Source organism: Eleutherodactylus coqui, chromosome 10, assembly GCF_035609145.1.
Source record: "Eleutherodactylus coqui strain aEleCoq1 chromosome 10, aEleCoq1.hap1, whole genome shotgun sequence".
In the NCBI taxonomy this organism is placed as follows: domain Eukaryota; kingdom Metazoa; phylum Chordata; class Amphibia; order Anura; family Eleutherodactylidae; genus Eleutherodactylus; species Eleutherodactylus coqui.
Genome location: NC_089846.1, coordinates 94783495 through 94798506, shown reverse-complemented (window position 1 = coordinate 94798506; position 15012 = coordinate 94783495). Strand labels below are relative to the sequence as shown.

Sequence of the window (15012 nt, the reverse complement as noted above, 5' to 3'; positions counted from 1 at the left end):
TAATAAGCAGGTCCTCCCCCAGTAATAGGCAGCCCCCCCAGTAATAGGCAGCCTCCCCAGTAATAGGCAGCCCCCCCAGTAGTAAGTAGCCCCCACCCCCCCAGTAATAGGCAGCCTCCCCAGTAATAGGCAGCCCCCCCAGTAGTAAGTAGCCCCCACCCCCCCCAGTAATAGGCAGCCCCTTCCCCTGTAATAAGTAGCCCCCCCCCCAGTAATAGGCAGCCCCTTCCCCCTGTAATAAGTAGCCCCCCCCAGTAATAAGCAGGTCCTCCCCCAGTAATAGGCAGCCCCCCCAGTAATAGGCAGCCCCCTCAGTAATAGGCAGCCTCCCCAGTAATAGGCAGCCTCCCCAGTAATAGGCAGCCCCCCCAGTAGTAAGTAGCCCCCACCCCCCCCAGTAATAGGCAGCCCCTTCCCCTGTAATAAGTAGCCCCCCCCAGTAATAACCCCCCCAGTAATAGGCAGCCCCCCAGTAATAGGCAGCCCCTTCCCCCAGTAATAGGCAGCCCCTTCCCCCTGTAATAAGTAGCCCCCCCCCCAGTAATAAGCAGGTCCTCCCCCAGTAATAGGCAGCCCCCCCAGTAATAGGCAGCCTCCCCAGTAATAGGCAGCCCCCCCAGTAGTAAGTAGCCCCCACCCCCCAGTAATAGGCAGCACCTTCCCCTGTAATAATTACCCCCCCCCAGTAATAACCCCCCCCCCCAGTAATAGGCAGCCCCTTCCCCTGTAATAAGTAGCACCCCCAGTAATAAGTAGCCCCCACCCCTAGTAATAAGCAGGTCCCCCCAGTAATAAGCAGGTCCTCCCCCAGTAATAGGCAGCCCCCCCAGTAATAGGCAGCCTCCCCAGTAGTAAGTAGCCCCCACCGCCCCAGTAATAGGCAGCCCCTTCCCCTGTAATAAGTAGCCCCCCCCCAGTAATAGGCAGCCCCCCCAGTAATAGGCAGCCCCTTCCCCCTGTAATAAGTAGCCCCCCCCCCCAGTAATAAGCAGGTCCTCCCCCAGTAATAGGCAGCCTCCCCAGTAATAGGCAGCCCCCCCAGTAGTAAGTAGCCCCCACCCCCCCAGTAATAGGCAGCCCCTTCCCCTGTAATAAGTAGCCCCCCCCAGTAATAGGCAGCCCCCCCCAGTAATAGGCAGCCCCTTCCCCCTGTAATAAGCAGCCCCCCCAAGTAATAAGCAGCCCCCCCAGTAATAAGTAGCCCCCACCCCTAGTAATAAGCAGGTCCCCCCAGTAATAAGCAGGTCCTCCCCCAGTAATAGGCAGCCCCCCAGTAATAACCAGCCCCCCCAGTAGTAAGCAGCCCCCCCAACCCATATACTTACCTCCTCCCTGCTGTCACTCTCTGCTTGCCCTGACGTCAGCCCGGAACGCTTCCTCCCCGAGTCCTCTCCTGCGGAACTAATGAGCAGGGGACTCGGGGAAGAGAATCCTGGCTGCACAGACGTCAGTTTGTGCGCCGGGATTAGCGCGATTACCAGCGGGGAGCTGCGGCGCCCCCGCTGGTAATCGCTTCAGTGGTGAGCGGCGTCCGCACGCCGCGGGCCACAAAACACAAGGCAGCGGGCCGGATTCGGCCCGCGGGCCTTGTGTTTAGAGCAAAATTTCCCGGCGGTGCTACGGACCGGCGCTAAACATCCAACGGCCCGGCACCGGTCCGCGGCCCGGTGGTTGGGGACCCCTGCTCTAGACGACATCAAGAACAAGGACCGTAGGAACAATATACGAATCAGAGGCCTCCCTGAAGACGTCGAGCCCCCAAGACTAGAGACGACTGTTAGAAACATCTTTAGTGACCTGAGACGGGCCCCACCGGACACCCCGCTGGAAATGGACAGATGTCACAGGGCCCTCGGGCCAAGGTCCAGAGACCCAGACAGACCACGCGACATAGTGTACAGAGTCCACAAATTCCAGCTGAAAGAAGCAATAATGAGAGGAGCCCGAGAGCGGAGAGACATACAGTACGAGCTCCAAATACTGCCAGATTTATCCCGATTCACATTAGCTAAAAGACGGGCCCTCCGGCCCCTACTGGAAGAACTCCGGCGCCGAGAGATCGCCTACAGTTGGGGTTTCCCCTTTCGCCTCCAAGTACGACATAGGGGAATCATGAGAGAGCTGCGACATCCAGAAGAGTTACCTGCCTTTTGTGAGCTGCTCAACCTCCCGACCCCAGACATCCTAGGGTGGCCAACCTTACCCTTGCTGCCGGGATACGAGCGCCCTCGGAAGCCCTACAGGGGAAACAGAAGGAGAAGACGACGCCGAGAAGGAAGAGACGGAGCGCGAACGCCACCAGATCCTCCCCGCGACTGACCAGGACTCAAAGATATGTGATAATACCTTTGCTCCAACAGGTTCTATATGCTGCTAACATGATGCTACTGATGACTTAACTAACGGTTTCCCATAAAAGTTGCATAATGACCTTTTGCTGCCACGTAACGGGCTGGAGGTGCCTTCCGGGGTGGTCGTCCACCGTTGGAAAGTACGCCCTAGACTGGGGGGCCCTAGACAGACATAAGGTCGTCTCAAGGGCAGTTAATAAACCTTTTTTTCCCCTCCCCCATTGTCTCCTGTCTTGGGGGGCTTAGGCGTCTTCCCCAATTTGAAAGGGGGGGGGGGGGGCAGGTAAGCCCCAATCAATAAGGGAGCAGGTCCCACTGAAAGGACCGCTGACAATAGAATATCGAGAAGAAAGTTACCTCATTGCTTGAGTTATTGGTAATTGTTTTCTCACCGTATCTGTTCGCCTTCATTTTTCCTCTTATTCCCCCCCCCCCTTTTTTTTTCTCTCTTTCTTTCTTCTTCTTCCTCTTTCTCTTCTCCCCTCTGGTTGGGCCTCGGGAGGACGGTAATCTGCGAGAGCCTTCCCCGCCTCTAGACTTTTGGGTCCGAACCACACTGATATACACGGTACAGAGCCTAGTCTCTGCACCTAACGGAACCCAATGAGGCGGTCCGAGAGCAGTTTTGGCGATATCGCTACCGCTACTCACAACAATGGCCAAATTAAACTTTTGCTCCCTCAATGTTAGGGGTCTTAATGTGGCACAGAAAAGGAGTCACATTTTATACCAAATGCATAAATTAAAAGCACATGTCTTGTTCCTGCAGGAGACGCATTTCCGTACAGGCCATGTTCCAACCATGAGAGACCGGCGTTTTGCAGCATGGTACCACAGCACAAACCCCACCACCAAATCGAGAGGAGTATCAATTGCGATACACAGAGCGGTTCCACATGAGGTCTTGGACACAGAGCTGGACCCGGAGGGGCGATATGTCTTCTTGAAGGTCCGTATGGGGGGTAAGCTTTTTACCCTTGCGGCGTGGTACCTCCCCAATCAGAGTCCTGCACAAGTGGGTAGGGGCATTCTGGGCAGGCTAGCAAATTTTGCAGAGGGGGTTATAGTTTTGGGAGGCGACTTTAATTTCCCACTAGACCAGGAACAGGATTGCTCAGCGAGACGGGCCTCAATCTCAGCGACACAACTTCGCTTATTTCACAATGCTCTCAGGCGGCTCCAATTAGTAGATGTTTGGCGGGTGACACATCCCACGGAGAGGGACTATTCGTACTTTTCACCAGCACACCAGTCTTACAGTCGCATTGACCTGATAATTACAAGCCACCACGCTCTGACCTGGAACCCAGAGGCAACTATTGGCTCAGCAGTGTGGTCAGATCACGCACCAGTCCTTCTCTCTCTGGCAGTACCAGGTATGGCAGAGAGCTCATGGTCATGGAGATTAAATGATAAGCTCCTGAAGGATACACTGTGCTGCGCAGATATTCAAAACACCATTGTAAACTTCCTCGCGGATCATTCTGCTGACTCAACCTCTGAAGCGATCCAGTGGGAGACGCTTAAGTGCGTGTTAAGAGGGTGATCATTAAACATGGGTCGCGTCTGAAAAAGGAAAGAGCGGCTAAAATAGTCTCCGATAGATAAAATAGCAAACCTAGAAAAAGAGTTTCGCCAATCGAGAAAGCAATCCACGCAGAACGAGCTATTAAACACTGAGGAAGAACTGAGACACCTATTAGACCAAAAATACCTGCAGTTCAGGGACAATATGAAGTGATACTCATACGAGCATGCAATAAATGTGGGCGCGCGCTGGCGCGATTTTTACATAAAACGAATGCTGCTTAGGTCCCGCATATAGCAGATAGAGCTGGCCAAAAGAAGCATGACCCCCGGGAGATCGCAGAGGCCTTTAGGGCCTACTACCAAGACCTCTATAACATACAGGGAAGATTGGCCGATATGACCCCCGCCAGTCGAAAAGCCAAGATAGAGGCATATATACAGAAGACAGCCTATTTTGGAAGAGATTAGGGAGTCACTGGACTCTGAGATCTCGACAGAAGAGATCAGCGAAGCTATTAAGACCTCGCCAACGGGAAAGGCCCCGGGGCCCAGACGGGTTTACCCCCCGATTTTTCAAGCAATTTCGGGAGATCCTCACTCCTATAATACAAAAGACGTTCAATCAAATTTCGCCTGCAGTTCCCTCCCCCCCCCCCCCAAATCTTTAATGGCCCACATCACAGTACTACCCAAACCTGGCAAAGATGCTGGACTCTGTTCCAGTTATCGCCCCATATCACTTATTAATATGGATGTTAAGCTATTCGCGAAGATATTGGCAAACAGACTGGCTCCCATCCTCCCATCTCACATCCACAATGACCAGGTCGGATTCATAAAGGGACGGGAGGCTAAGGATAATACTAACAAAACCCTCCTCCTGCTAAGCCAGGCCCGACATTTACCACAACCATTTTGCCTCCTCTCGGTGGATGCCGAGAAGGCTTTTGACCGCGTAAGCTGGGAATTCTTGGGCGCAGCGCTGTCGCACCTGGGCCTAGGCCCGCGATTCCTGAACTGGACTCTAGCGCTATACGATAGCCCCTCGGCGCGGATCAGAGTAAATGGCCTGCTGTCCGACCCGGTACCCATAGGGAACGGGACGAGGTAGGGATGCCCAATGTCCCCTCTCCTATACGCCATCGTCATGGAACACCTAGCAGTGGCATTGCGGAATAACCCAGATGTGAGAGGCCTACAGGTTGGGAGCCAACACTGTAAAACAGCCCTTTACGCGGATGATCTCCTACTATATGTGTCCCAGCCCCGCATTACATTTCCGGCAATCCTGCAGGAATTCACTCATTTCGGTCATCTGAGTAACTTCAAAGTAAATCTACATAAGTTGGAGGCTCTGAATATCTCACTTCCCTCCAGCGAAGTAGCTCACCTAGCGGACCAATTCAACTTCAAATGGCGCTCTACCTCTATACAATACTTAGGGGTTCATATAGCGGCAGACGTATCTTCACTATACCACCTTAACTATGTTCCCCTGTTAGATAAAGTGTCAAAAGAACTGAAAGGGTACGCTACTAAACAGCTAAGCTGGTTTGGGCAGCTCAACATATTAAAGATGGATGTGACGCCAAAATTCCTTTATCTTTTTCAAACCCTGCCTATTAAGCTGCCAGGGCAGTACTTTAAATAGATCCACCAAATATTCCGCAGATTCGTATGGGGAGGGAGGAATAGCCACATAAATTACCGAACCATGTCGCACCTAAAATCCAGGGAGGGAGTGGGGCTCCCTGATCTAAAACTATACTATTTAGCGTCGGTGCTCACAAGGCTGGTAGACTGGCAATATCACACAGCTGCAAAACAGTGGGTGGGATTGGAAGCAACGCTAATCTGGCCCCACATGCGAAATCTCCCGTGGATCAAGAGGGGAGACAGACCTGCAACCCTACCGCACACTCCGATAACGTTGAACTGCCTAGATGTATGGGACAGATTGATAGCCAAAGGGGAATTGACCAGCCGCATAGGGGCCTTGACCCCACTATTCCACAACCCCGCATTCCCACCGGGACAGGATAGACGAAAATTCCTAGGCTGGAGGGAAGAGGAGGATGTTCGATGGTGTCAGATAATAGGCTCAAGGGGTTTGCCATCTTTTAATGAACTACAGGCGTCCAGTCCAGACCAGTGGTTACTGTGGATGGAATATCTACAGCTGTCCTCATTCTGGAGGACCCACTTGGGGTCATGCACTTTCAGGGACTCCGCCGAAGCCATAGAGGAACTATTCCTAAGATCTGAACCCCTGACCCGGGTTCTTTCACAAATTTACAAATTCATGCTAGAGGGGCTCACACAGGGCCTGCCACGATACGTTCGGGGCTGGGAGGGGGAGCTGTCGGTGGAACTGCAGGACTCTGATTGGGAGAGAGCCTTCACACTCGCCCACAAGATGCCCCTTGCCTGTGCCGCGCAAGAAAAAAATGTCAAACTCCTCTCCAGATGGTACAAATGCCCAGACGTAATTCATCGCATCTTCCCCTCGATCTCGGAGGATTGCTGGAGGTGTGGGCTTGGGAGGAGTACCATGCTGCACATCTGGTGGGATTGTCCTGACATTCAGCCCTTCTGGAAGAAAGTATTCGAGCTGTATGAAGGGGCGTCGCACTGTACAGCAGAGCCCACCCCACAGCTGGCATTACTGTCAATTATCCCGGGTCCTTTCGCCTCCATCAAAAAGGGGCTACTAAGACACTTCCTTACAGAGGCCAAGGCGGTGATTCCACGCCACTGGCGCAGCACAATGGCTCCTTCAGTCTTGGAATTTGTCCAAGAACTGAACCAATTAATGTATATGGAGGAATTTGGGGACGAAGGAGCGGAGGGCCCAAGGCTAAGTAACCAAGCCTGGCAATCGTGGAACATGTACCGGGACTCGCCCCAGGTCCAGCTTGCGGTGGGATGGTGAGGCAACGGGAGAGGCACGGGGAGCCGACCGCGCGACATAAGAGGTAACCAATAGATACCAATAGAAACACCCCCCCCCCCCCCCCCCCCCCCCGGAGCTCTACACCTCCTGCCCACGGGCTGTTCTATCCCCTGCTGAGGCTCTACCTTACCCTTTCACTATCTCTCTTTTAGTTTATGTAGCTTAGTCCGTATTAAGGTTGGTATATGTTTGTCGGTTGGATACAAAGATAGTTAATAATTCCGAGGTTCGAGGCTACATCAGGACAAGCGATGTCCCGGTTAAATAATAGTGAGAAGATAATACCTATAAGAAACCAGCAACAGACTTTACTCACTAAAGAAGGCGGCGCACAAGAGCATGCGAGGAGGGCATATTGAAGATGGACTTTGATACTCAAATACTAGGACACTCGTCACCAAAACCCTCAACTACACATTGGGCCCTGCAAGACCCGCTAAAAAGAACGAATGGTATACATGTATCTTTAAATGTTGTTTTGTTAACTTGTGAACAATACATAAAATCTAAATAAAAACATTAAACATAAAAAGTATTACTATGCGGGCACCATATGACACGGATTTTAGGGGGTTGTTGCCCGCACAGTAATACATAAAGGTATTTTCTGGGTTGTATTTAAAGTAAATACCCGTTCCTAATGCACCAACATAACGAACTGGCCTGCCTAGTTTACAGAATGTCAAATACGCTGCAGACAACCCTCGACAGCTGCGGCTGTGTCGTCCCATAAACCAGAAAGGACTGCAGCTAGTAAAGGGGACGTCAGAGGGGAGACCGGAGCGGTTAATATATGCCGGTGATGTTGGTGCATGGGAAAGGGGTATTTAAATTTTAAACACTACAACTGAGAAAACCCGTTGGCGGGCGCTTCACAGGTAGGTGAAAATGGTGTAGATTCGCACCAAAATCTGCCCCACTGGTGTGGATTTAGATGCGGATTCAGCTACAGATCAACTGATATTAGCCCTTCAGCTACAGCGATCAGCACGCCTACCATGCAAATCGCTCTTTAGATGGGCAGAACAATCAGCGATAAATCACCGATCCAATCTTTCATTAGGACAAAACATAACAAGCCAGCAGCAAGTAGACACTTAATAGCACCACTTGCTGCCTGCACCTGGAACCGCTGCTAAACACACTACCGCATGCAGATTTTGGTGATGTGGCAGTGCACACAGTAGTGGCTCCAAGTAGCACTTTGTTAACAGTAGCAAGTCCCAATACTTAAGTAACCGCTGTGACTACAAGGCATATCAGCTGCAGACCTGTGGTGCCAATTTTTATGCGCAATTTGGTGAACGCACCCCAATGCTGTTTGCTTTTTTCTTCAACTCTTACATTTGATTTTTTTCTAGATTTTCTTTACCACAATTTGTGAGATGCCGCCTCCTAGAGGACACACTGATCACAGAGGTTTTCTCCTCAACCTATGAATGCCTTGTCCTAGGACCACATTTTGATCACGTGACAAGAAGATCATGTTACATTGTGACATCTGATTGTATCTGGGTGCAAAACACACCAAGAACGGTTAGATTTTTGGTCAAGAGCTGCTCACAGACTGCAATGCAAGTCATGTGCAACAGCGACCCGGGTATTTCCCACTACCAAACGGTGGCTATATAAACCAGTCACATGACTTTCCTAAAGCCACCACATAGCGCTAGCCTCAGGGTATGTTCGCACAGCAGATTCTGCTGCAGAATCTTCCTGTAAAACCACGATATTCTGCATAGAACCATTTGAGGTTTTAGCTCCATCACTGCGCAAAATATGCATGGGGAATTTTCAGCGAGTTTGTGTGGATCCGCGGCTGAAATTCTACATGCAGCTCTTGCCCACCAACAGGGGTAAGTCTGCACAGAATAGCCACGGTTTTATAGGAAAAATCTGCTAAGTGAACGTATCCCAATAGGGTGTCTCATTATGAAGATCCTGACCATGAGAGCTCCCAAATCCAAGTCAGTTTATGACGGGTCAGGTGTGCACTGTGATGCTGGCGGTGGGGTTAAGTGTGGCTCCTGCCTCTTGTCCCATATGTCCCTTTAAATAAGACACAGGGGGATAGAGAAACAAAATTTATTTCAAGGTGGTCGTTCATATCACAGCAGCGTTGACCCCCTCCAACCCCATCACATCATATATGCCAAGCAAGCAGGAGTACAAGTGCGCTCCCCCCCCCACACAGTCGTCACATTATAACACTGCTGGCATTTACTGCCCAGCTGCTGATAGGAGACCCCCGAAACTAATACACCGCATTGCCCCCACCTCACATTGGCTATTCATCAGCGGGTGGAATTAAGATGACAATGGCACGATACATTATTGCTGCTGCAATATGTTGTAGGGAGAGCGGGGTCACCCATTAACAATTAGAAAATGACCCCCACATAGGCAGAGAACATTTACCGACACATCCAAGAGAATCAGGATCTAACAGCTGCTTGCGCCCCCTGCAGGACACACGTACTGCACACAACCCTACAACCGTCCCCCCACCAGCTCAATCTAATAATCCCCTTACCCAATGGCTCGATGCTAAAGGTGAACGCCATGGTGGCTGCTGTGCAGGCGACGCTTCTCTACCCCGCATTATAGATTCGTGTATAGGGGTGCGTATACGGGGGGCGTCGGTGACACTTAATTACAAAGTGCATTCTAAGAAAATCTGAGCATCGGGAAAGCAGCAGATATACAGGATTACAGTAGCTGCACACAGAGGAAACATGCGCCAGGGCGTCCTAGCTAGAAGTCACAGGGGCGGTGCCCACAGCTCTCCTGCACCCTCCGTCAGCAGGCGGTGTGGGGGACAGTGGAGATTACGGCCATTAATTCTAGGTGTATTCCTGAGGTTTGGCGTCGCCCGCAAGGCTGCGGTCACGTCAACTTTATACAGAAGCTACAAGCGGGAGCACAGGTCAAGAATGATTATCACTGCACAGGTTAAAAAAGAAATTAATAAAAAGACCGCCGAGTCTGCCACCACCACGCGCCTCACTCCTGACAGATCCGTGTCTTCACCACATAGTTGTTCTCAAAGTGGAGGATTTTCTTGCAGCTCTCCGCCGAGCGCTTCTGGAGTCCTGGAAATCAAACATGGAGAGCGTCAGGCAAAAACGTATCCACGGGTTGACCCTCTTAATGAAGATATGTCACAGACAAAAAGTATGTTCCATGACAGCTAGCAGAGGTCTTGCAAAATAGAAGAAACAAAACCGTCTATTTGAAAGTTGAACTTTTCATTCACAACACGAGCTTCATTTGGAAGCGACTGGCCCTTTAACATGCGAGAGGTGGGTGTGAGCTCTTGTTTATCCAGAACAATTTCTTTATTCCTTTGGCTAACAAAAATATATGATGTTACATTGGTTAGCCATTAAAAGGTATCATATCTACAAGATTACTTGTTTCTCTTGCTGGGAACAATCATACTTTGCTCTACTGGCTAACACCGGACCAAACCTTTTTTTTTGTAGGATCTATACCAGCACTACAACAGAATTCCATCGAGAGTCGCTTAACAGGCTTTACTCTCAGATAGAAAACAACTTTGAATACTTTGACAAACCAGCTCCTCTGTTTGTCGATTCCCCAACCACACTCCTATCTTAAAGGGGTTGTCCCGCGGCAGCAAGTGGGTCTATACACTTCTGTATGGCCATATTAATGCACTTTGTAATGTACATTGTGCATTAATTATGAGCCATACAGAAGTTATAAGAAGTTTTTCACTTACCTGCTCCGTTGCTGGCGTCCTCGTTCCCATGGAGCCGACTAATTTTGGCCGTCTAATGGCCAAATTAGCCGCGCTTGCGCAGTCCGGGTCTTCTTCTTTCTTCAATGGGGCCGCTCGTGCAGGATGCCGGCTCCGTGTAGCTCCGCCCCGTCACGTGCCGATTCCAGCCAATCAGGAGGCTGGAATCGGCAATGGACCGCACAGAAGCCCTGCGGTCCACCGAGAGAGAAGATCCCGGCGGCCATCTTCAGCAGGTAAGTATAGAAGTCACCGGAAGTGCGGAATTCAGGTAAGCGCTGTGCGGTTTTTTTTTTTAAGTCCCTGCATCGGGGTTGTCTCGCGCCGAACGGGGGGGGGGGGGGGGGGGGGGGGGGGGGGGGGGGGGGGGGGGTTTGAAAAAAAACAAAAAAAACGTTTCGGCGCGGGATTAACTTAAATACAAGAAAGAATCATCTGAGTGTTATGGGGAAGGAAAAAACTAAAAAAGAAAAAACAAAACCCAGATTCCACTGGAAACAAAAATCCATGACAAATCAAAAAATTCCATGAGATTTCCAGGTATTCCCTGACTTTCATTAAATTCCAGGTTTTCCATGACGCCTATGAACCCTGCGAAAGGGACAAAGATGGGGAAGCCAGACGCTGAATGGTCCAGCAGATCGGGAAGGTCTGAGGTTCTCCTTTATTTCCGGTCGGTCTTACCTATGACTTGGTCCCTCCTCTGCAGTCTGTAGGTCTCCCGGCCCACACAGTGCCGATAGATGAAGACCCCCAGCTCAGACACGTCATCGATCCTCTCTGTCACCACCAACTCCTCACGCACCAGGTACGTCTGTGGCAGGTAAGATCCACTCTGGGGTTACAAGAGAAGCAGCAGTTATGGGGGGAGAGCGGACGACGTTCACCATGCAGGGTAAATAATGCATTACTTTGATAGATCGGACTTTTACGGATGCAGTGATATTAAATATGTATTTTTGCTTTATTATTTAGATTTTATTGCAGTTATGGCAAAAGGGGAGTTTTTGAACTGGTTTTTAATAATTAGTAAAACTTTGGTTTTATTTTTACACTTTCTTTCAGTCCGAGGGGGGGCTAGAACTAGCGTTGTTTTGATCGCTCTTGCAGTATGATATAATGCCATAGCATTACATCATACTGCATTCTGACAGGCAGGCTACCAAGCCACCCCACGGGGACAGCTTAGTCAGTCTGCCAAGACAGCCATGCAGCCTTTCAGAAGACCCTCGGGCTGCCATGACACCTGCACGGCTCCCCCGATCACACCGCGGGAAGGGAGGGGGAATAGGGACGGACCGTATTGACAGCGGCATTTCAAGGGTTAATAAACAGCTGATGCCCGCGCTGTATAGAGGGAGACAGCAGCGCTATCTCCCTTCATATACGTCCTGCAATGGCAGGACGTAAAAACATTATGGGTCTGTCACTAAGGGGTTAAGGAAAGAAAAGCACAGCAAACATACCGCCAGCTTCATGAAGAGGTCCATCAGGTTACGCGGTGGCAGCACGACGGACGTGTTCAGGTTGATGATGTAACATTTCTGCAGCTGCAGGTCCAGGTAAGCAGTTAGGAGCTGTGGAGAGCAAGAAGACGTCAGGACCCTCGGTGTCCCATCATCCCCCATTAGCTCCTCCCTGTATCCCCTCAGAGGGAGCCCTCATATATGTCACCCCATCATTTACTCTGTCGAAGTCGTGGACGATTGCAGCGGAGTCGCCCTCAGAGAAGCTTGGCACGGGGATGTTAATAACGGCAACATTGTCCTCCTCGTAGATTTCGGCTTCCTCAGACACGGGCAGATAGTACGGCTCCTCCTCCAGGTCCGTGTGATCGATGTAGGAGAGCTGCCCCTCAAATGTCTTGTGCTGGAAGAGAGGAAAGACCATGACAGACGTCCCCAAAGCTCCCCGGACCCTCTCCCATCCGCCCTGCCAGAGACATAGGCCATGCCCCTCACTACTTACCCGTGGCACAAAGAACTTGTAGATGCAGGCACCACCAACTATGAGCCCAGCCAAGATGAACGCCAGGCCCAGCAGGGTGAGCAGGCAGCGCCCCGTGGAGGGAGTGTCTGGTGCATGAGTGGCAACCTCTGGATCCTGCAAGATACGAGACCCTTGAGTCAGGAGGACAGACAGCAACCCTTCAAGATGATATAACCCGGGCACCATGTGACCAGTGGAAGCAGAGAGATTCATTACAGACATATGATGAGTGATAATGAGCGCCCCCTGGTGTTATACCCACAGCAGCACTGATAATACACAGAAGCATTGATAACGGACAGTAAAGTAGAGGGCACCCCACTATATACATGGGTCACACCACTATATACACACTGCCTCCCACCCCAATGCTATAGAAAGGCATCACCCGACTATATACACACTGCTTCTGCTTTATACAGGGGTTATAATAGAGATGTGTCCTGGCACTATACACTCATAGCTTCACGCCAGTGCCATATATAGTGGTCCACTCACTATATACTCTCAGCCTCCCCAGTGCCATACATAGCGTTCTTCCCCCTATATACACACACACAGCACCCCCCAGTGATATATACAAGGATGCCCACCTATATACACAGCCCCTTCGCAAGTGCTAAATAAAGGGATATATACAGGGTCACCCCACTGTATACACAGCCACACGCCGCCGCCCCCCCCCCCCCCCCCCCCTCAGTGCTATATACAAGGGTCACCCCACTGTATAGTTCCCCCATTGCTATTTACAGCGCCCCTCATTCAATACTATATACAGGGGGATCTCCTCTCCCCCTATATACACACACAGCCCCCCACCTTAGTGCTATAGGGGTACCCAACTATATACTCACAGCCTCTCCCCCCCCCCCATTTACAAGGGTCACCCACTATATACACAGTGCCCAACCAGTACTATATACAGGGGTCCCCCACTAAATACACAAGGGTACTCCCCTATATACACACACAGCACCCCCCTATATATGCACAAGCCTACCCATTAGTGCTACACAGAGGGATTTCCTGCCCCCTATATATGGGGGTTCTCCCCTCCGCCTACATACACACATCCCTCTCTGCCCCCCAGTGCTAAATACAGGGGGTCACCCCACTAATAAAAATTATATAATATATATATTACACACACACCCATTAGTGTCACATACAGGTCCCCCCCACTGTGATATATACAAGGGTGCACACCTACATACAGCTCCGCCCTAAGTGCTAAATAAAGGGGTCACCACACTGTATACACACGTACGCCCCCTCTCCCTCTATCTACAGGGGGGTCACCCTATATACACACACACACACACACACACACACACACACACACACACACAGACCCCCCCCGCACTACCTACATGGGGGGGGGGGGGGGGGGTTACCCTTTATACATATATACACACACATACTGACTCTCCCCTCCACCCCCCAGTGCTCTCTACAGGGGGGGGGGGGGGGTTACCCTATATACATATATACACACACACACACACAGACCCCCCCGCACTACCTACAGGGGGGGGGGGGTTACCCTTTATACATATATACACACACACATACTGACTCTCCCCTCCGCCCCCCAGTGCTCTCTACAGGGGGGGGGGGGGGGGGTTACCCTATATACATATATACACACACATACTGCCCCCCCACTTGCTATCTACGGGGGGGAGGGGGTGTTACCCTATATACATATATTCACACAGACATACTGACCCCCTCCCCCGTGCTATCTACAGCCCACTATATACACAGTCCCCCAGTGCTATGCACAGGGGTGCCCCCCGCTATATACACAGTCCCCCAGTGCTATGCACAGGGGTGCCCCCCGCTATATACACAATCCCCCCAGTGCTATGCACAGGGGTGCCCCTACTATATACCCATCCCCCAGTGCTATATACGGGAGTCCTCCACCGCCCCTCCCCCAGCCAGTCGGGTATTCTGGCGAGTAGGCCGCAGCCTCCTTCAGCCGGCACTCACCTTGTCGGGCACCAGGCAGTCGGCGTCTTTGGCGGCCTCCTTCCCGGAGAACGGAGAGCTGAAGGCGATCTTCACCATAGTGACCCGCGGGCGTCCTCACCTCAGTCTGCCGGGTGACGCAGTAACTCCAGCGCGGCCCCGCCCACATCAGCTGATCACCGGCCGGGGGCGGGGCCTGGCACTTCCTGTAAATAAGGGGAGGGAGGTGTATATACTGCCTTCTACTGTATATATACACCACTGAGCCCAACACAAGTTGGTGTATGTACTGTGCATGCTATTGCTCTCTGTATTCAGCCGCTGCCCTTGTAAGGTGATGGACAGGGGACATTACGTGACTCCTGTGATAGGAACTGCATGGGGGATGAGGAGTGACACCTCAGTGTCCGGAGGAGAGGGGGGGGGGGGGCAGCAGCGAACGGTACACTATA

General features: G+C 51.3%; 1 protein-coding gene across 1 annotated transcript; it reads right to left on the bottom strand.

Moving 5' to 3' along the window:
• Window positions 1–8905: 8905 nt before the first annotated feature.
• On the bottom strand, window positions 8906–14739 carry ITM2A (integral membrane protein 2A). The gene is made up of 6 exons (XM_066581480.1): window positions 14582–14739; window positions 12566–12700; window positions 12284–12466; window positions 12064–12174; window positions 11282–11432; window positions 8906–9926 (listed from the first exon to the last, which is right to left on the bottom strand). The coding sequence occupies exons 1-6, from the start codon at window positions 14657–14659 to the stop codon at window positions 9838–9840; spliced, it is 747 nt and encodes a 248-aa protein (XP_066437577.1). The 5' UTR covers window positions 14660–14739; the 3' UTR covers window positions 8906–9837.
• Window positions 14740–15012: the final 273 nt, after the last annotated feature.